Consider the following 20,588-nt stretch of genomic DNA (forward strand, 5'->3'; position numbering starts at 1 on the left):
AGGTAATAAAGCCACTCCTTTCTACTCCTGCAAAGCTCTGCATTTTCTGTTTGGTACAGGTGAACAGAAGCCAGGTTTTCAGCAACAGTATCTATTATTATCCCCAAGTAGAAAGTACATCCACAGAAGGTAGATAACTTGTCTGAGGTCACACAGATAGGGAATAGCAAAAGGAAAGTGAAGTCACTCAGTCGTGTCCAACTCTTTGCAACCCCATGGACTGTAGCATACAAGGCTCCTCCGTCCATGGGATTTTCCAGGCAAGGGTACTGGAGTGGGTTGCCATTTCCTTCTCCAGTAAGCTGGAATTTAAATTCCTCTATCTCCAGTGATGAGGCTTTTAACAACTACTGAAGCACAAGTAAAGATAATCTAACACCACTGATGTCTTACATAGAAAACTCAACAAATGGAAAAGAAAATTTATTTCATCATAATATTGGATTGGCCAGAAAGTTCATTCGGGTTTTTCCACGTTATGTTATGGAGAAAGCCAAACAAATTTTCAGGCCAATCCACTTCAAGAAAATTTCCCTTTAAAAATATGTAAATTAAAAAGCATTTCATGTTCCATCTAAAGGATAAACAACGAGGTCTTCAGGCTTTCAGGTAGGAAGTAAAGTCATCTCTAAGGCAGGAAAACATTCAGGACACTTAATGAGGACACTCCATGGCAGAATTCCGTGGAACCAGCTCCACAGTTGTTCTTGGGAGAGAAAGTCTGATCCAGAGTTTTTTATCCCATGAAATTGTCCTTGAAGTTAAAGGCAATATGCAAAAACTCCGGGGAAATAAAACATATAAGCCCCTTATTTTTGTAGAATTATCCAACAAAATGTTTATGAGGATACCTTGTAAAGACATTTACTTCACATGGTGGAATTTCAGTGTCCACTACGCTAGCCATCAGCCACGTCCGACTACTGAGCACAGGAAGTATGACTCTGCCTTAAGTGAGATCCCAAAGACAGTACGAAGAAAAGTAAACTATCATATTACTCTTTACTACATGTTGATTATATGTTGAAATTATACTATTTTGGATCTATTGAGTTAAATAAACTATTAATAAAACTAGTTTTACTTCTTTCTTTTTCCTCTTTAAAAAATGCTACTTAAAAAAAAAAAAATTCTGCAAATTTCCTGGCAGTCCAATGGTTAAGACTCTTGGTGCTTTCACTGCTAGGAGGGACCCAGTTTCCATCACTGGATGAGGAACTAAGATTTCATGTGCCCCACAGCCACAAAAAAAAATACTAGAAAATTTTAAAAATCTCTTTGTGGTTTGCATTATATTTCTACTTCATAACACTAGGGTAGAATTTGGGGGAACTGATTTTGCCTTTTGTTTATGCTATTAACTATAGCTTGATCTTTAAAAAGAAATATGATGATTTATATAAAACAATAAACTCATTATCCCACAATTCAATAAAAGAGCTAATGAACAAAGAGCTGTGTTCTCTCTCCTGGAATGCTGAGACACTAGCTGGGAGGCTCTGGATGGGAACCAATAATAATAGAATGGAGAAGAGCTGTGCTGGGCTTTCAGGGACCACATGGTCCAGCCCACCTGTTTTACAGATAGGGAAATAGAGGTCCCCAAAGGTTCCTTCTCAGTCCAGGTCACAGGAACTCAAGTCTGCAGTAGTTGGGGCTGAGACTATAATCCAAATGCTAGAGAAGCACCATCTTAGGGGACTTGCCCAAAGGCCTTGAAGAACTCACCCAAGGCCAATTGGCATGGCCTCCAGTTCTTGCAGCCCACACCCCTGGCCCAAGGTGCTTCCTATTCCAAGTAATGAGAATCAGGATACTTCCTTCAGCCCTGGGGAATAGGACCCCTTCTCCCTCAGATGCAGCTTTAAGTTCCAGCCTCCCGGCCTCAGCTCAGAACACACAGCTACTCACACCATGAAGCTCAGCTGCCTACTTGCCCTTTGCCTCACCCTCTGCCTGGTGGGCTTGGCAAGCTCAGGAGAGACCTCAGGTGAGCTGAGGGGCTGGGAACAGGGGCCCTGAGATCGTCACCTATGGGGAGGGGGGATGATGGATCCAACATGCCATCTGGTCACTTCCACCTCAGGAGGAAACAAGGACCTAGACACAGGAAGAGGTTCCCCTGTGGTAAGCATCCAGTCTCAGGAAAATCTGGGGCCAGAACTCCCAAATGTCTCTTTGATATCATCGTCAAATTTTAATTTTTCTTAAAAAGAAATACATATATTTGTTTTAAAAAGACAAACTATATGTAAACGTGTGAAGTTTAAAAAACTGGTCCCCTATTTCACACAGCCCCAACAATCCTGCTCTCCAGATTCCTACTCCCTAGAATTCTTAAGCAAGAAAAGAAACGTTGACAGTGCTTTGAACAGGAGGCCAGATTTTCAAACTTGGCTGCACACGGAATTCCCCCGAGGTCACTCTGGTTCTCTCACTCAGAAATTCTGATTTAATGGATCTGGGACGAAGCCTGGGCATCGGGACTTTTTTTTTTTTTCCTAAGTTCCCCAAGAGGTTCTAATATTCTAACCAAGATTGAGAATTTGCTGCCCAAATAGGTCTCAAATTTCTTCCTAGAATGGCCTCTTTCCTATTCTGGGTTTAAGCTTCTCCCAGTAAATCGAACAGTCAAGGTCACACACATTGAGGATTTACATAAGGGTTCCGTGGAGCGGAGTTGACTCATGTGCTTATTTGTTTGAGGGATGCTGTCCTTATTAGGGAAAGTGTCATTCTCAAAGTGCTGCTGCTGCTGCTAAGTCGCTTCAGTCGTGTCCGGCTCTGTGCGACCCCTGAGACGGCAGGCCACCAGGCTCCCCTGTCCCTGGGATTCTCCAGGCAAGAACCCTGGAGAGGGTCTCAAAGTGCTACATCCCATAAAAAGAGACACTGAGGTCCTGAATGTCCGAGGCAAATGGTTGAGGGAGGGTGTGTGTGTGTGAGTGTGTCTGTGTGCATGTTTGATAAATCATTTTGTGTGATATCCAGAGCCAGATGTGAAAGGAGGTAAAATAACAAGTGTTTCAGTAAAGGAGGCCAGTTTCTTTATTTGCTGATTACCCATGGATATTAAACATTACTCAATGTAAATATCTAAATATCTTTTTCCTAGATATAAAAAATATGATACTTGTTCACTGGCACTCAAATGATACTAAAAAGGATTTTCAGGAAAAAAATCACCTGAAATTCCACCACCCAGAGATAACTGCTCAAACATATGGAAGAATAACCTTCATGTCAACATTCTATGGGCTTATATGTATATATAATATCCACAGAATCACACCAGACCTCCTATTTTGTAATTTCATTTTATATTCAGCAAAAGTTATGAGCCTGTCTTCATGCTGATATATATCCTCAACACTCTGCTGTAGTGTTGGTCCACTGATCCCGTTAGTGAACGTTTACAGTTTTTCCAAATTATAATTTTTTGCCTTCATAAACAAAGCTCCAGCCAACATCTTGATGTCAAGTTATGAGAGGTTGTAAGATTCAGCACTTGGGATTTGAAATTGGATTTGGGTTTAAATCTCAAGCCGCTCTCAACTTACAGGCTTTATGATTTTGAGAAAATTAGCAAACCTCTCCAAGCCTCAGTTTCTCCATTTGTGAAGCGGGGACAGTTACACTCTTCCCATTTGATTTATTTAAGTAACGGCAAGAATAGTGAACACCTAGGAGGGCGCTTGGTGTAGAGTAGGTGCTGGGAAAAAAATCAGTTCATTAAGAGGACACATCAGTAACCATTCTGTTCTTTCTTACCTTTGCAGACAATCTCAAACAAGAGGCTTCCCAGGACTTGTTCCAAACGCCCCCTGACCTGTGCCAGCTCCCCCAAGCAAGGGGCCCCTGCAAAGCTGCTTTGCTCCGATACTTCTATAACTCTACATCCAATGCTTGTGAGCCCTTTTCCTATGGTGGTTGTCAGGGCAATGACAACAATTTTGAGACCACAGAGATGTGTCTGAGGATCTGCCAACCCCCTGGTGAGTCCTCTGATAGACCCAGGAAGAGGAACGGAGGTGACGGGATGCTGGGTGTGAAGGGACAGGGTGTTGGTGAGGATGCTGGCAGTGATGCGGATGACGTTGTTAATATGGGAGTTAGTGGTGATGAGAATAAGGGGAGTGAGATACCTGGTCACTGATGCCTGGGAGGGGCGGCAATGAGGGCACTGGCAGTGTAGACAGCAAGGCAGCGGTGGATGGTGCCACTGATAAAGATGAGAGGTGGGCTGATCGCTGTAGCAGGCCCTTTTAAAACACATGATGGTTGCAGGGGGCGAGGGTCTTCCCTGGTGGCCCAGTGGCTAAGATTCCACCCTCCCAATTCAGGGGCCTGGAGTGTGATCCCTGGTCAGGGAACTAGAGCCCACACGCCACAAGTGAAAGATCTCCTGAGGCACACCTAAGATCCAGTGCCGTCAAATAAATAAATAAAGCACACAGTAGCGCTGGCAGGGGCGAAGACAGCCCTGCGACCTTGCAGGGTGACCCTGCTGACAGAGCCGAGGGACGCCGTTGTGGCAGTGGTCTTGGTGGGAGGTGGTAGATATGAGGAGGTCCCCGGGCTGGTGGATGTTGAAGGGGTTGGGTAAGGAGTCCAGTTGGATGGCTCTGGCTCTAGGATGCCAACGGGCCAGCCAAGGAGGGAGCTGACTGCCATCTCCATCACAGAGACCGAGGCCAAGAACTGACAGTGACACCTGCACGTTCCCAGGCTCCGGCCAAACGCTGCCTCGGCTGCCCTTCCCGCTGGAGGCCCTGTTCTGAGCCCATCCTCTGTCCCTCCAGGGCTGGGTCAATCAAGGGTTCCAAGTTGACGTGGCCTGAAGCCTTCCTACAAGGGCCCTGGGCTTGTCCTCAAAAATCGTTCACAGTCACAGGGGTGATCAAACCTGCATCACCCCACACCCAGCCCTCCAGGCCCTCACTGTCCTGTGTTCCCAGAATGAAGACAGGACAAAGGACAAGTTCCCCTTTCACCAGGGGTCCTCAAGGAAGCCAGACTGAATGGAAATTTGGGGACCTTGGATGTCCGTCCCTGGATCCTGGCCTGCTGCTCTTTCTTACCCAGGGCTGCATGACAAGCCAGAATGTTCTACCTGTCCAGCAGGAACCATGGCCTGGAGGAGTGTGAAGGGGGTAGAAATTCAGGGAATCTTGGCCAGCTAGGGTGACTGCCCTCTCTCTCCACCAAGAGGAATACTGGAAAAAGATTTTTACAAATTTTTTTAATTGTGGTAAAATATATACAACATGCAATTTACCATTTTAACCATTTCTAAATGTGCTATTTAGTGGTATTACATATACATACATTGTTGTATGTATATATACACCATGATCACCACCCACCTCCTGAACTTTTTCATCTTCCCAAACTGAAACTTTGTGCCATTAAAAATTAACTCCTTTTTCTCCCTGCCCTGGGCACCACTACTCTAACTTCTGTCTCTAAGAATTTAATACTTCAGGAACCTCATAAGAGTAGAATCACAGTGTTTTTCCTTTCATAACTGGTTTGTTTCACTTAGTGCCACGTCCTCAAGGTTTATCCATGTTGTAGCCTGTATCAAAATTTCTGTCCGTTTTTTTTGTTTGTTTTGGCTGCTCTGGGATCTTAGTTCCCTGACCAGGGATCAAACCCGTGCCCCCTTGCAAAGGAAGCTCGGGGTCCTAGTCACTGGACCACCAGGGAAGTCCCAAAATCTCCTTCCTTTTTAAGACTAAATAATATACCACTGTTAGATACATTTTGGATATTGACCAACCTGCCTGCCACCCCCAATAACTCTCTCCTCATGTCCTGCATCTGATCTAACCACTTCCTCCTGCTGGAAGGGAAACTGCTGGCCCAAAGTCAAGCAGCAATACTAGAAGCCAGAACCTGGGGTTCCCAGACCAGGTCCCTGTCCTGGCGATGTCATGGGGACAATGGTGTGCCCTTCCCACTCCACCCCTTTCACATGTCCTATTGCCTGGGAGCCAACCTACGCCGTGTGATATCACATCAGCAAGGACACACTGGGAAGCCAGCCTGGCCTGACGCTCCAGGTGGGGACCCAAAGCCGAATGGACCCTTGCGCTTTATCCAAAGCCAAAAATGCTTCAGCATACATGAATAAGTATGTAGTTAAGAGAAAGAGCATTTTTTTCTTTTTTTTTGGCCCACCGCATGGCATGGAATGGAACCTGCGCCCCCTGCAGGGGAATCACAGAGTCTTAACCACACAGCGGGGAAGTCTCTACTCCCTTTCATGTTCTGAACAGCTACTCGGAGACTGAGCTCTGGAAGACAGTGAGGGTCGCCTTAACCGGGCACTGTTCCAGACACTGCAGCTACAAAATTCTGGTCCATATGGATCTTAATTATTAATGAGCAGGATATGGAAGCTACACAGTACATTAGATGGTGGTGAGGGCTACCGAGAAAAACAAGGCAGGCAAGTGGTGAGCTGGAAGCTGGAGAAGCAATTTATAACCAGGGTAGCCAGGGAGACCTCTTGATAACTTGATGGTGAAGGTGGTGAAGAAGAGTTGGATTCTTCAGTTAGGTTGAAGGTAGAACAAACAGCTTTTCTGACAGGACATACTGGAGAATAAGGAGAAGGATCAAAAATGAGTCCAAGGTTTTAGGCCTGGGCAGCTGGGGAGATGAGAGCCGTCATTTGCAGAGATGAGCTGACGATGGGTGAGTATGTTTAGGGTCAGGGTGGAGATGATCAGAAGTTTGGGAGGTAATTGAATTTGAGATGCCTTTAACATCCAAGTGGAGATGGCAAGTAGGCAGCTGGGTAAATGAGCATGGAATTCAGGGAGGAGGAGACCTAAGATATGGGGTATCATCTTTATATAAATTATACAAGACATGGCAGTAGACGGCATTTCTAGGTGCTGACTTGGCTGCAGGTATAAACTCTACTGTTCTGACTTGGCAAACACCCCACTACATGCAGGCTGCCAGGACCACTTAGCTTCAGATAAGCTACCCACCTTTTTTTAATATTTATTTTTATTTATTTGACTGCACAAGGCCTTAGGCGCAGTACATGGGATCGTCATTCTTCGTTGCATCCTGCAGGACCGCTGGTTCCAGCATGCGGGGTCTAGTTGCCTAACCAGGGATCGTATCTGAGCCCCCTGCACTGAGAGCCTGGAGTCTTAGCCACTGGACCACCAGGGAAATCCCATACTCAGCTGCATTCTTATGTCACACCTGGTGTGTTTACTGCTTGAAGTAAACTTGAGTAAAAGCATCTTGACCCAGTTGCTTTTGCCCATGGTCTGGACTAGCTCACTCACACCACCTCTTGTCCTACACATGCACACACATTGCCTGTACATTCTAGAAGCTCTGGGAAAACCTTCAGAGGGAACCTGAACAGCCCCGTCTCTGTTAGCTGTACACCCGACACATGTACTGTATTAAAGACCCTGCACTCACACTGCTGGGGTTTCTAGAGAGCCCCTCACCTTACCCATCCCTACCTCTAGCCTCCAGACCCCAAGCCACAGTAGCCCAGCCCATTCATACAATCACGTTTGTTGACTGAGCACTGATAGCTTGTCCTGAGTGCAGACGCATTCAAGTGGAGGACAGCCTTGTGCCTCCAAGTTCCTAGTCTACTGGAAGTTAAAGGACAGTAACAACCAGGGAGATAAGGAATATGAAAGCTGTCCAGGGAGGGCACCCACAGCAGCTCAGTGTGTCAGGGAAGACTTCCTGGAGGAAACAACATCTCACCTGGTTTTGTCAGAGTGAACCTGGCAATTGAGGGGGACACAGTGGTTAGCAGAGCAGGGTATTCTGTTTGACGGGCAATCGACCAAAAGACGGATGGGAGAACTGGGAGAGGGAGGGGCAGACCAGTAATGTATACACTTGACAAATGCGTCAGAGGAAGAGAACGAAAGTGGGGGCAGGGCAGACACTTGCCAGAGGACTTGTTTCACAGGAATCTGGGGTTACACAGCCAGGACGTGGGCAGGCGCAGGCTTCAACCCAAGGGCTTCAAAGCCTGTGGGTGGTCTGAGGACCACCCAGAACACAAACTCCTGAGGAGCCAGATAAAAACTGAAAGGCTGGGCTCCACCCAAACTGACTGAATTCACGGGTCTGGATCCCAGGAACCTGCATTATTTCACAAGAGCCCCAAAAGGCTGCAATGCACAGGATGGTTGGAAAATGGTCACCCAAAGCTCTTGGGTGTCTCCAGGGGCTCTCCAGCGCGACCCCTGGTGGTAGGGGGCTGGCTCTCAGGGCTCCTAAAAGGTACAGGATGATTCACTTTCATGGCCATGGAGATGTTGACATAAACACTCCCCGTCAAACCCAGGGAGTTCTGGGAACCAGTCAGAAGAGGATGCCGGGGGCGGAGGGAAGCAGGAGATGAGAAGGAATTTCTGGCAGGGGTGGGAGGAGGCAGGGGCCTTTGGTTGGTTGGTTGGTTGTTTTTTTGGCTGGGGAGGGTATCAGACAGGAGATCCAGTTCCGGTACCTGCCAAACACTCCCTGACCCCAGCTCTCCCCAGGCCTCAAGGACAGGAGACAACCAACCAAGGAATTAGATACTTTATATTCCACTACCAGTAATCTCCACCTACCACACAGTGGTACGAATATTTGAGCACATCCTATTATCCAGGCGGGCACCGTCCAACAGAACTTTCTGCAGTGGCGGGAACACTTGTCCCCATCATGCCCAGTACAGCAGCCACTAATCACCTCTGGTTACTGAGCACTTGAAATGCACTCAGTATGGATAAGGAAATGCATTTTCAATTTAAATTAAATTCAAAAGCCACATTTGACTCATGGCTACTGTCCTGAACACTGCAGCTCTAGGCCCTGGCCCAATCCAAGAGACAGTTTGGTTCAAAAGCCTCCTCGGGGGAGGGCAAGTGGCAGGAAGGGCCTTGGGGGCGTGGGGTGGGGGGGGGTCAGCCACCACACCCCTCTCAAGAGAAATTGCAACCCAACTGTGAGCAGGACTCGCCTCAGAGTGGGGGGACACCGCGGGCACGCCGGATGAGGTTGGCCAGCCGCTTCACCAGGCCGCCCTTCCTGGGCTCCTCGATCTGGAAGGTGCGGGTGAGGAGGTTGTAGAACGAGCCATAGCACACGGCCACCACGGTGCACGTGAGGCAAACGACGTTGTAGGGCATGCTGAAGTCCGGCGTGGGCAGGCTCACCAGCAGCGGCTCCGTGTAGAGCCGCACGAAGTAGCTGGAGCTGTCAGAGACTGGGAAGCTGGGGGTCGGGAGCGGGCGGTGAGGCGGGACTGGCTGCTTCCCCACGTCTCACCCCACCCAACCCATCCCCTCTCTCTGGCCACATGGGCCAACGTCAGTGGGAAGCATTTTCAAAGCTTTCTTAGCCTCATAGCCTTTTAAAGCTCAATACAGATTATCTGATCAAAGGAGAGCTACATTGAGGGAGAGGAAAGGGACCCTGCCTTCACTGGGCTGCCTCTTCCTGAGCCGTCTGGTCTCGGCCTACAGGTCATCTCCCCCAAGCAGCATTCCTGGATTACCCAACAGATTACTCCCCAGCAGTTCCTCTCTAGACTGTGCCCACGAGCAGGGAGGGGCAAGTCCATTTTGTCCATTGCTGTCCACGTGGAGCTCTCTGAAGTACCCAGCATCTGATAAGTGCTCAGTTCCATATTTGTAAGAGAACCAATGAGTAAACGTCCTGCCCTTCTCACCTTCTGCAGCTCCCTAGGATCATTTCATAAAGACTATACTAACAGTACAGACCACTGGGGTTTGAATGAGGACAGGGCCAATCTACTCATTACTTTGCAAACACAACCTCTAGCCCCAGGCCAGCCCGCAGGAGCCTGATCCCCTGTGCAGGTGCCACCCAGACGGCAGCGGCCGGGCTCACACTTACAGGCTGTTGAAAAGGGGGCTCTCTTCCCAGTCCCCGGGTTTGGCTGCCACCACACTGGGCACGAGGGCGCTGAGGACAGATGGGCTGCAGAGAAGCAGACAGATACTCCGTGAGCTGTGTTCCTCACACTCCTTCACCAGGGAGAATGGTGGAGAGGGTGGGCCAGGAGGGCGGGGGCGGCAGGTGAGGGGAGCCCACCTGACATAGAAGCCATGGTTGGGGTCCGGGGTGTACTCGGTCCACTTAAGCAGCGCCCGCTCAAACTGGATGGAGACCTTGGTAATGGAGTTGGCCGGCAGCTGAATCAGCATCTCCAGGAGGTGGGGCTGCATCCGGTCCTGGGCAGGCTGGTAGTGGATGTAACCTGGGGACCGACAGGGCACCCAGAGCTCTTTCCAGGGCTCAGCCCACCTGCACCGCTTGTCCCTACCTGTCCAGGCCTTGGGGCTGGGACTGGGGAGCCGAGGAGGAGGAATCTGGATCACGAAGTCAGGCAGGCCCCCGGAGGGGGAGGAAGAGGGCAGGGAAGGGAAAAGGTGTTTCCAGGGCAGCTGTTCCAGGATATGCTCAACCTCTTCCATCTTCACATCATGAAAACTGGGCCACCAGACGTCCAGTGTCTCCTGTGATGCAACAGGGAGTCCAGAGAACCACCTGGGAAGATTTCTTGCCAAAAATATGAGACCTGAATCTAATCAAGTTTCTAAAACTAACCACTGATACTCAAGAATACACAGAGGATTGAGGAACATGTTAAACACGGGCCAACCAGAATGTAGAACATCCTATCCAACAAATGACCCAGTTTTGCCAACAAGTCAATTTTAAAAAAACCACTGGGAACTGTTTTACAGATTAAAAGAGATGTAAGAGGACCACACCAATCAAGGCAGGAATAACAGGGGAAATGGGAGTGAAGGGAAGTGTATATGGGAACCCCGTACTTTCTGTTCAACTTTTCTGTAAACTTAAAACTGCTCTTTAAAAAGTAAGTCTATTAATCTAAAAAGAGAGAGAGAGAAACTTAAGAGCATATCAAGCAAATATAATGTGAGCACCTTATTTTTACCCAATTCAAATCAATTATAAAGTTATTTTCAAGACCACTGGGGGAAATAGGAGTGATAACAATAGGTTATACATATTTTTAAGCCCCTTACCTATTAGAGATGTTTAAAGGTGAATCGATATGATATGTAAGATTTGTTTTAAGATACTCCAGCAAAAAAAGTAACCAAATCAAATAAATAAAGGGAAAGATGAAACAAAAATGATGGGAAGCTATGGAATAGAACAGAGCCTAGAAATGAACCCACACTTATATGGGCAATTAATCTACGTCAAAGGAGACAAGAATACACAATGAGGAAAAGAGAGCCCTTTCAATAAATGGTGTTGGAAAAACAAGACAGCTATATGCAAAAGAATCAAATTGGATTACTTTCTTATGCCAAATACAAAAATAAACTCAAAACGGATTAAAGACGTAAATGTAAAACCTGAAATGATGAAACTTCCAGAAGAACATACAGGCAGTATGCCTTTGGACCTAGCAATGTTTTGTTGGATATGTCTCCTCAGGCAAGAAAAACAAAAGTAAAAATAAACAAATGGGGTTACATCAAACTAAAAAGCTTTTGCACAGTGAAAGAAATGACCAGAAAAATGAAAAGACAGACTATTGAAAGGGAGAAGGTATTTGCAAATGATAGCGATAAGGGGTTAATATGCAAAATATAAAAAGTATTTATACAACTCAATGTCAAAAAAGAAAGAATTGTTTAAAAAAACGGGCAGAGGATCTGAATAGACATTTTTCTAGAGAAGACATACAGATTGGCAGATGAAAAAATAGTTCAACATCACTAATCGTCACAGAAAGGCAAATCAAAACCACAATAAGATATCACCTCACACCTCTCGGGATCATCAAAAAGACAACAAATAACAAGTGCTGGTGAGCACGCGGAGAGAAGGGCGCCTTTGTGCACTGCATTGGGGATGAAAATTGGCACAGCCACTATCAACACCTGCAGGAAGATTCCTCAGAATTTACAAACAGAATTACCATTCAATCCAGCAATTCCACTCCTGGGTATTTATTCAAAGAAAACAAAAACATTAATTTGAAAAGATATTGGCACCCCAGTGTTCACTGAAGCATTGTTTACAACAGCTAAGAAAACAACCTAAGCGCCCATCGATGGATGAGCAGATAAAGAAGACGTGGAATATCACTCAGCTACAAAAAAGAAGGAAATTTTGACATCTGCAACAACATGGATGAGCTAGAAAATATTAGGCTAAGTGAGATAAGTCAAAGACAAATACTGTATGATATCACTTATACTGGGAATCAAAAAAAAAAAGGAATAAACATAACCAAACAGAAGTAGTCATAGACACAAAGAATAAGCAGGTGACTGCCCGAGGAGAGAGGGATGGAAGGAAGAGAGAAATAGATGAGGGAGGGCAAGAGGAACAAACTTTCAGTTGCAAAATAAATGAGTCACAGGTACAAAAGGTACAGTGTGGGGAATACAGTCAACAGCTATGTCTTATATTTGCATGGTGACAGATGGTAACTAGACTTATCATGATGATCATTTGAAAAGTACAGAAACACTGACTCACTTTGCTATTACCAGGAACTAGCATAGTGTTACAGGTCAATTATACTTCAAAAATAAACAAACTCTTAGAAAAAGAGATCACATTTGTTGTTACTAGAAGTAAGGGGTAGGGGAAAGGGAATTGGATGAAGGCGGTCAAAAGGTACAATCTTCCAGTTCTAGGACAAGATTTGGAAATGTGATGTAGAACATGATAAATATGTTAATGTTGTACATTACACATGAAAGCTGTTAAGAGAGCAAATCCTTAGAGTTCTCATCACAAGGGAAAAAACTTTTTACTATTTCTTTAATTTTGTATCTGTATGAGATGATGGATGTTCATTAAACTTACTGCAGTCATTTCATGATAGATATAAGTCGAATGAGCATGCTGAACACCTTGAACTTATCTTGTGCTATATGTCAATCATATCTCAATGAAACTAGAAAAAAAATCAACAACAAACAAAAAACGGAATATGAAGCTGGAGACTGCTGAGGCTGGGTAATGCATACATGGGAGTTCATTACTCTGTTCCATTTGGGTATGTATTTCAAATCTGCCAGAGCAAAGACAAAACAAAACAGGAACTTCCCTGGTGGTCCAGTGGTCAAGAATCCACCTGGCAATATAGGGGACACAGGTTCAATCTGGCCTGGGAAGCTTCCACATGCTACAGAACAACTAAGCCCGTGCGCCAGAACTACTTAGCCTGAGCGCTCGAGAGCCCATGCCCCACAGCTGCTGAAGCCCACACGCTGCAACCACTGAGCCCTCGCGCCTAGGGCTTGTGCTCTGCGCCAGGGAAGCCGCAACACGAAGCCCGAGCACCTCAAGATGAGCCCCCGTTCACCACAACTAAAGAAAGCCTGTGCTCAGGAACGATGACTCAGTGCAGCCAAAAATAAAAATAAATAAAAAACAAATAAAAACACCACGAAATATACAGGTGGGAGGTTTGAAATAAGAGATTTTTAAAGGGTACAGATAGTGGAGCTGAAAATGAGTAAAACTAGTAACCATGGGCTAGAAAATATGGGAAACCACAAAGAGGTTTAGAAAAGATTTTAAGTCTAACTGTTGGGGTTGTGCTGTAACGTCTTCTGAAGGAGTCTCCTGTGTTCCTTAGTCTCCCTCCACTCCGAAGGAAAACAAGTGCTTTTGTGCTATGCCTGGCATCTCATAGAAAGCACTCAGTAAATATTAACTCCTCCTCAGAAAAATAATAGAAAAAACAAACAAATTTTTAAAATTGCACCTCTTTACCCCAGCCAAGGAAGCAAAAACCACCTACTCCAGCACCCTCTTTGTATCCAATACTGTTTTTCCGACTAGCCCTTTCTCCACCTGAAAGACTCTAGGAATCATCCAAAACAAAATAGAGCTCCAGGAAAGAGGAGGAAGCAAGTGAAAAAGATAAGGAAACTCCTGCCTTGATCACGTCCTAGGAAGAGTCACCAGGACTATGTGGTTTAACTACTTTGACTTTATGAACACTTGCAGATCTGGCATTGGTGAGGTCACTCTATGTCTCAAACTACCCCTGATGCCTGTGCAGACTGCGAGGTACTTCTGGAATTATCCTGAGAACTGAGGTGTTGGGGGATGTGGAGGGAGAGGGGGAGGGGATGGGGTGAGGGGCTGGCTGGGGACTCGGCGCTCACTTGGTTTGTTCTCCTTGCCCTTGGATGTGATGGTGAGTGTGTGCACGTACAGCCGCAGGTACCAGGGCACGGTGTCCAGCAGCAGCACAGGGAAGGCCCGGTACGGGTGGGTGTTATACAGCAGCGTGCTCAGCTCCCCGCTCTGCAGCCCATAGCCGCTCACATACCGCTGGGCGTACAGGAAGGGCACCGGGGGGGCCTCTGCTCAGAGAAAAGGCAACAGTTAACCACTCCTTTAAAGAAAAACAAAAAGGGAGGGGGGGTCACTCCCCAAATCCACTCCCTGGGCCAGATTCAGTCTCTCAAAGCCAGAAGGGGACGGGGAGATGCTTTGCCAGAACTGGGAAACCTGCATTCTGGAACCATCCCTGTCTTCCCCAACTCACAGCAATGACAACACAATTACTGTTATTTAGTGAGTACTAACAAGGCCTGAGCTTTCTGCCAGTTGCAACCCAAACCAAGTGCTCTCACAATATTTCACGCTTTTCCTTGGTAACACTGAACATGATTGTTAACTAATTGTTTGAGGCCTGCTTCAACTATTATATGTTAATGTTTCTCGAAATCGGAGTATTTGTGTCTTCAAAAAAAATTTTTGTTAATTAAATGAACAAATGCATGAATGACTTCCATGTTTTCTGTTAATTATCTCATCTAACCTGTTAGGTATTACTGTCCCTGTTTTCAGCATGAGACAGTGAAGTTAGGAACGTTCAAGGTCATACAGCTTAGAAGAGGTGGTGTTAGAACCAGGATGTCTGACTCCAGTTATCTGGATCTAAACACAAGCCTGTTGTCTCCTGAAGAGATGGGGCTGTGAGTCTTCCCCACAAGATGAAACTGCTGTAGCCCATGGTGGCCATGGCAGCCCACCCTCCACCCACCATTCTCTGGGGGCCTCTTCCACTTCAGCTGGATGTTGAGGCTGCGCGAGTTGCTGACCACAGCTGCATCCAGGAGGTCGTAGACGGCATAGGTCTTCCGGGCGCCCAGGATGACGTCTTGGTATGTGGTAAGCGGGGGCGGGTACACCTCCAATGTCTCGTTGTCCTGGGGACACAAGGACAGGGCTGAGAAGCGAGCAGAGGGGCAGGCTGGCCTTGGAGGGAAGGGGCTGACGTGTGTGGCTGGAGACCTCAGTACCTGGCCGTAGCTGGTGATGTCCACATAGACTCGGCTCTCCGAAGCCAAGGGGCAGGGCTCGGTGAGAGTTCGGGAGAACATCCGGAAGAGGGACCAGTCTGGGGAGCAGAGGGCGGGGATGAGCTGGGGCAGGACTAGGCCTGCTCCACACAGATGGGGCGGGGCTGGCGATGGGTGGGTGGAGATGCCAGAGCAAGGGAGCTTACCCTTCTTCCCCTGTCCAGTGACGAAGGCATCAAATACAACAGAAAGGGTCTGCCTCAGCTCCCAGGAGACGCTGGTACAGCGTGCATTCTACAAGGGCCAGACAGCAGCAGTGACAACCTACCTCCCCCCAACCTCACAGCCCCAGGGACTGCAACCTGGACGCAATCCCTCCTCTCTTCCGCATCTCCCCGTCCATCAATCTGCTACCACTCCGTACTGAGCGCTTGACGCCGTGCCGGCAGCATCCTGCGCATCAGTGGGATGCACCGTTGCCAACAACTGGATGAACTGATACTACAATTATTCTCATTTAATGGATGAGAAAACCAGGGAGATAAAGTGACCCACTCAGGGTCAAGTCAGCCAGAAAGTGGCTGAGCTAGCAGATGTACCCACACAGCTACGGCTCATAACCACCAGGCTCCACGACAAAGATTAAGTGACGGCCTGACAGGCAACCACTAGGTTTCCTTGGTGACTGACCAAATCCCTGGATCGTCATCATCACGTCTCCCACTGACCACTGGCTCAGCCCTCGACAGACAATGGGCGATGTGCTTTACCTGCACCTTCTCTCACAGCCCCGGGATGGCCCCTGTCTCCCGTTCCCCAAGACTTACTCTGCAAACAGGGCGGATATGCACTGCCTGGGAGTGGTAGCTGGTGTGGAACAGGCGATCAGCCTTCAGCAGCACCGAGAGGCCTGCCTGGAGGAGGCGGCGTGAGAGGAAAGGTCAGTGCCCTGCACGGTGATGCGCCTGAGCATGGGGCCGAGGTTATCTGTCAGGCAGGGAGGGGGCATCAGCCCACACCATCCACTCTCTGGGGCTCCCACCCACATTCAGGCCCCTTTGGCCTCACCTTGGAGCTGCAGGGCAAGAGCTTTTTCCATGGGGTGAGGTTCTCGGTGCAGACGACCTCTCGCGGCAGCACCGCGTAGCGCAGGAAGGAGTGGTCCGTGCCTGAGGGAGACAGGAGCCTGGCTGGAGGGGGGGGGGGGGGGGGGGGGGGGGGGGGGGGCCTTGGGGCCCTGCTCCTCAGGACCCGCACACTCTCCAGCACCACCGCTCTCACAGTCTAGGCTGGGGGAGGAGTGTGGAACAGCCTCGTCCCTTCGTCCCTTCAGGAGAAAGCAACGCAGAGACATCTTCCTGGGGGCGGGGGGTGGGGGGAGGGCCTGCCCACCCTGGGGATTTATGACCTGGCCCCGCAGAGGGAGGAGGAAGCAGAGGGGAAAGGAGGCAAAGGCCAGAGTGAGACAGCACAGGAAGAAGGACGGGGCGTGGGGCAGTCTCACCATTGGCCAGCCCCAGGGGTTTGAAGGAGGCGGTGGGCGTGACCGTGTTGGTGGAGTCGATGAAGTTGAGAGAGGCGCAGAAGATCCCCGAGAGGACGTTACTGAGCTCCTTCCAGGATTCATCCACGCTGGATGGAGACACAAACCCGCTCACTGTCCCGGGGCTGCGCCTGCCCCCTCGCTCAGAGCCTGCAGCTGGCTGCCAAGCCGTGAGGCCGGCCAGCTGCTGGAGCCGCAACTGCCCCCGCTGGGCCTGCAGCCTGGATCTCCCCTATCAGCCCCTTCCTCCTCCCTCTCCTCTGAACATCCCTGCATCCCCGCCGGCCTCTGCTTAGGTGGCTCCTCTTCGCACCTCGTAGTGCCTTATGCTCCCCTTCCAGGGTGTTCCCTCCTCCAGGCAGCGTTCCTGCCCTCCTCAACCACAGCTTCCTGCCGCACTGTTGCCATTCTGACCGTCCCTGCCTCTCACCAGGGCCCTTCTGGGAAATGGTTGGGTGGCAATAGTACCTTGTCGTAAGCATCTTTTCTCCTCGACCAGGCTGAGAGCAACCAGAGGACAGGGAGCAAGGTTGGGTCACCCACGTACACCCCACGCTATACAAAGCGCCCCACACCCCAGGAGCCGAGATCAGCTCACTGATCCACCCTGAGTTGTGCTCCGCTGGGCAAAACAACCTACTTCCCTGTGAACACCCTGGTGAGTCCTGGTTCTACCCTCAGGATGGGAAGTCTTACAGCTACAAAGGCTCATGGAACAAGGGAAAATAAGCATCCTAGGACCCCAGAGAAACATCGAATTAAATTAGGTGTTTTTTTTTTCTTTAGAGAAACAGCAGAACAGATTTGCTCTTTATAGAAATAATAGAATAAAAGTAGATTTCTGAACATCACCTCCACACTACAGGCAATTATGAGGGGAGACAGTGGCAGCAGAGCAGTTGGGATAAAAGGCAAGGAAGCCTAAGTTCAGGCAAGAGAGAAAGCCCTGGCCAGTGCAGGGGCCTGCTCTTCATTTGATACCACCGTAGAGCTAGCCTGGGGTTTTTCAACAGTCCTGGGTTCAGAGCTTTCCAACTGCTCCAATCCTTATGCCTCAAATAAAGACTGCAAACTGGAAGCCTGAAAACGCTATGCAAACCATAGCCATGTTCCATTTGCTGTACACAACATTAACCCACAGGCATTTCTTAAATTTTTAAGTCACTTGCTGATACTTAAGCTTACCAATTTTCACATTAAAATCCAGATTTCTGGAAAAAATTAGAGTATTTGACAACAGTAAGTCTCTGTTCCCACATGACAACAATCCATCGAGGCTGAGTGGCAGCTGTCCTCCCAAGCTCTCCAGCCTGCCACAGTCCCCACCACTCCCAGGTAAGGCCCTAAATCTTCTTTAAAGGTTTTTTGTTTTTTTTTTAATATGGACCACTTTTAAAGCCTTTATTGAATTTGTTACAGTATTGCTTCTGTTTTATGTGTGTTTTTTTTTAGCCATGAAGCATGTGGGTTCTTAGCTCCCCGACTAGGGATGGAACCCGTACCCCTTGCATTGGAAGATGAAGTCTTACCCACTGGACCACCAGGGAAGTCCCCCTAAATTTTTTTTAATTATACATACGTGCTGATTTCCCATAGTCAGATTAAGAGAATTTGGGCTTCCCAGGTGGGGCAATGGTAAAGAATCCACCTGCCAATTCAGGAGATGCAAGACATGCAGGTTCCATCCCTGGGTCAGGAAGATCTCCTGGAGTAGGAAACGACAACCCATTCCAGTATTCTTGCCTGGAAAACACCATGGGCAGAGGAGCCTGGCAGGCTACAGTCCATGGGGTTGCAGAGTCCGATACAACTGAGTGACTCAGCGCACAGGCACCTGGTCCAGTCACAGTACCTAACCCGTCCATCCCCTGCTGCTGCTGCTGCTGCTGCTAAGTCGCTTCAGTCATGTCCGACTCTGTGCAACCCCATAGATGGCAGCCCCACCAGGCTCCCCCGTCCCTGGGATTCTCCAGGCAAGAACACTGGAGTGGGGTGCCATTTCCTTCTCCAATGCATGAAAGTGAAGTGAAACTGAAGTCGCTCAGTCGTGTCCGACTCTTCACGACCCCAGGGACTGCAGTCTACCAGGCTCCTCTGTCCATGGGATTTTTCAGGCAAGAGTACTGGAGTGGGGTGCCATTGCCTTCTCCTAAAAAGCAGTAATTTCTCGAATACAGAGATATGCTGTCTTGCAGGCCAATTCTAGCCCACATATATTTTATTTGGCCTTTGTGGCATTTTATTATTGTGTGAATGAATGTCTTTAAAAGGTTGTCCGGTTTGCCACAGCTTTCTAGTGCCTTACATCCAAGTAGGCTTCAGATAACTGCTATCTATCTCCGTAGATACATGCAACCACAGGTCTGGATGTATCAGGGGAAGGAAACATTAAGCAAAGTCAAGAATGCCACTAGGCCATAATACTTCTTACTTCCAGTGCAGCTTTACCCCCATGGAACTGCTTCCCCCAAAGAGCAGTGGTAGGATGACAACACTTGCCATGCCACGTTCCCACCATGGCCTGCCACAGGCCTCAAGGTGGGCACTCACTCGGTGACGGTGTCTTGGAACCAGGCCCACAGCTCTGCCCCCGATGGGGCCTGCAAGAAGGGTGTCCCCCAGTATCGAGTCCTCCAGAAGCCTTGGGTTAAGGACAGGTGCAGTTCCCGGAGAGAATACTTGGAGATCAACTGCCCCAAGGCTTTGGGGAAGAGCCTATAGTGAGACACTGGAGAAGAGACAGCAGGTGAGTGATGATCCTGGAGGGAGGGCTCTCAGCCACCCCAAAGAAACAATAAAAACACCCCAACTCTGGGGTCAGAGGAATCTAAATTCCTGACCAGTCAGTCACTGACTAAGCAATGTGATCTTAGACCGGTGCCTTTATCTCTCTCTGTCTCCAATTTCTTCCCTGTAACCGTTCACTCAACTCAGCACGATGCCCAGCACCCAGGATAAACGGTAATCGTCAACAGCATCCTTATCAATGCTGTCCACGGAAGGTGCTAACTAAAGGTTTACCAGTGGTAGCATGGCGCTGCGGAGAGACCACCGCGCTAGAAGTCAGCCCTCCCGGGGCCCCAGTTTCTTCACTGGTACAATGTGATTCCTCAAAAACTGCCCCACCCTTCCGCCAAGGACCCAAGCCCCGGGATCAGAACCTCACCGTGGGGTCAGTGCCTGCCCCCAAGGCTGTCCTCCACCCCACTCCCAGCAGGTGCCACAGGGTTCTACCGTCAGTCTCCTCTCCTCACCTCCTTCCCGCTGCAGCTCCGAATCCCAGCGCGTGCGGAACTGGAATGTGGCGGCTACGTCCCCTGAAGGCAGTGGGGTGATGACTAGCTCCTCTCGCAGGCTGTCGCGTGGGGGCTCCGCCTGGCCCCAGCCGCCAGGTCCCAGAAGCAGCAGCACCAGCAGGAAAATCCTTACGGCCGCCTCCATGCCTACGGCTGCTTCCACCTCCCAGTGGCCCCACCCCTGCGAAAGGCTGGCCTCCAATAGGAAGAGCGGAAGATAAGTGACTTCCGGTGCTATCCCGGAAGTCGGGGTGCGGCTATCGGAACGACAGCCTGGATAGGCCCTTCAAGACGGTGTGGAGCTGACGGGGCACAACCGATTGGGGTCTGGATTGTGGACCCCTTTCCCTACGATAAAGTGCTTAGCTATGACTGCTATTGTGCCTCCGTGAGAGTTGAAGAAGCAGACTGAAAATG

General features: G+C 48.8%; 2 protein-coding genes across 4 annotated transcripts; one reads left to right on the forward strand and one right to left on the reverse strand.

Moving 5' to 3' along the window:
- The first annotated feature begins 1,857 nt into the window (after positions 1 to 1,857).
- LOC102405068 (colostrum trypsin inhibitor) lies at positions 1,858 to 7,278 on the forward strand. Of its 2 annotated transcripts, none has more exons than XM_006077637.4 (3): positions 1,858 to 1,990; positions 3,780 to 3,995; positions 7,045 to 7,278. In XM_006077637.4, the coding sequence occupies exons 1-3, from the start codon at positions 1,915 to 1,917 to the stop codon at positions 7,119 to 7,121; spliced, it is 369 nt and encodes a 122-aa protein (XP_006077699.2). In that variant the 5' UTR covers positions 1,858 to 1,914; the 3' UTR covers positions 7,122 to 7,278. The 2 variants fall into 2 exon arrangements, with proteins under 2 accessions (XP_006077699.2, XP_044783537.2); XM_044927602.2 differs by lacking the exon at positions 7,045 to 7,278 and adding an exon at positions 4,686 to 4,823.
- Positions 5,224 to 20,355, reverse strand: PIGT (phosphatidylinositol glycan anchor biosynthesis class T). Of its 2 annotated transcripts, XM_006077636.4 has the most exons (13): positions 20,130 to 20,355; positions 19,426 to 19,603; positions 16,837 to 16,964; positions 16,401 to 16,501; positions 16,160 to 16,246; positions 15,539 to 15,626; positions 15,333 to 15,430; positions 15,074 to 15,239; positions 14,187 to 14,387; positions 10,105 to 10,270; positions 9,907 to 9,990; positions 9,008 to 9,261; positions 5,224 to 6,603 (listed from the first exon to the last, which is right to left on the reverse strand). In XM_006077636.4, the coding sequence occupies exons 1-12, from the start codon at positions 20,314 to 20,316 to the stop codon at positions 9,009 to 9,011; spliced, it is 1,737 nt and encodes a 578-aa protein (XP_006077698.2). In that variant the 5' UTR covers positions 20,317 to 20,355; the 3' UTR covers positions 5,224 to 6,603; position 9,008. The 2 variants fall into 2 exon arrangements, with proteins under 2 accessions (XP_006077698.2, XP_025119169.2); XM_025263384.3 differs by lacking the exon at positions 5,224 to 6,603 and having other exon boundaries at positions 8,569 to 9,261.
- Between the last annotated feature and the right edge of the window lie 233 nt (positions 20,356 to 20,588).

This window comes from Bubalus bubalis, chromosome 14 (assembly GCF_019923935.1).
Source record: "Bubalus bubalis isolate 160015118507 breed Murrah chromosome 14, NDDB_SH_1, whole genome shotgun sequence".
NCBI lineage: Eukaryota > Metazoa > Chordata > Mammalia > Artiodactyla > Bovidae > Bubalus > Bubalus bubalis.

Excerpts from the sequence above, each read along its gene's own strand:
- PIGT (XM_006077636.4), bottom strand. The coding sequence starts at position 20,316 with ATGGAGGCGGCCGTAAGGATTTTCCTGCTGGTGCTGCTGCTTCTGGGA. Across the intron at positions 16,965-19,425 it reads TTCCAAGACACCGTCACCGA|CGTGGATGAATCCTGGAAGG; the intron begins GTGAGTGCCCAC and ends GTCTCCATCCAG. Across the intron at positions 15,627-16,159 it reads ATATCCGCCCTGTTTGCAGA|AATGCACGCTGTACCAGCGT; the intron begins GTAAGTCTTGGG and ends TGGCCCTTGTAG.
- LOC102405068 (XM_006077637.4), top strand. The coding sequence starts at position 1,915 with ATGAAGCTCAGCTGCCTACTTGCCCTTTGCCTCACCCTCTGCCTGGTG. Across the intron at positions 1,991-3,779 it reads AAGCTCAGGAGAGACCTCAG|ACAATCTCAAACAAGAGGCT; the intron begins GTGAGCTGAGGG and ends TTACCTTTGCAG. Across the intron at positions 3,996-7,044 it reads GAGGATCTGCCAACCCCCTG|GCCTTAGGCGCAGTACATGG; the intron begins GTGAGTCCTCTG and ends TGACTGCACAAG.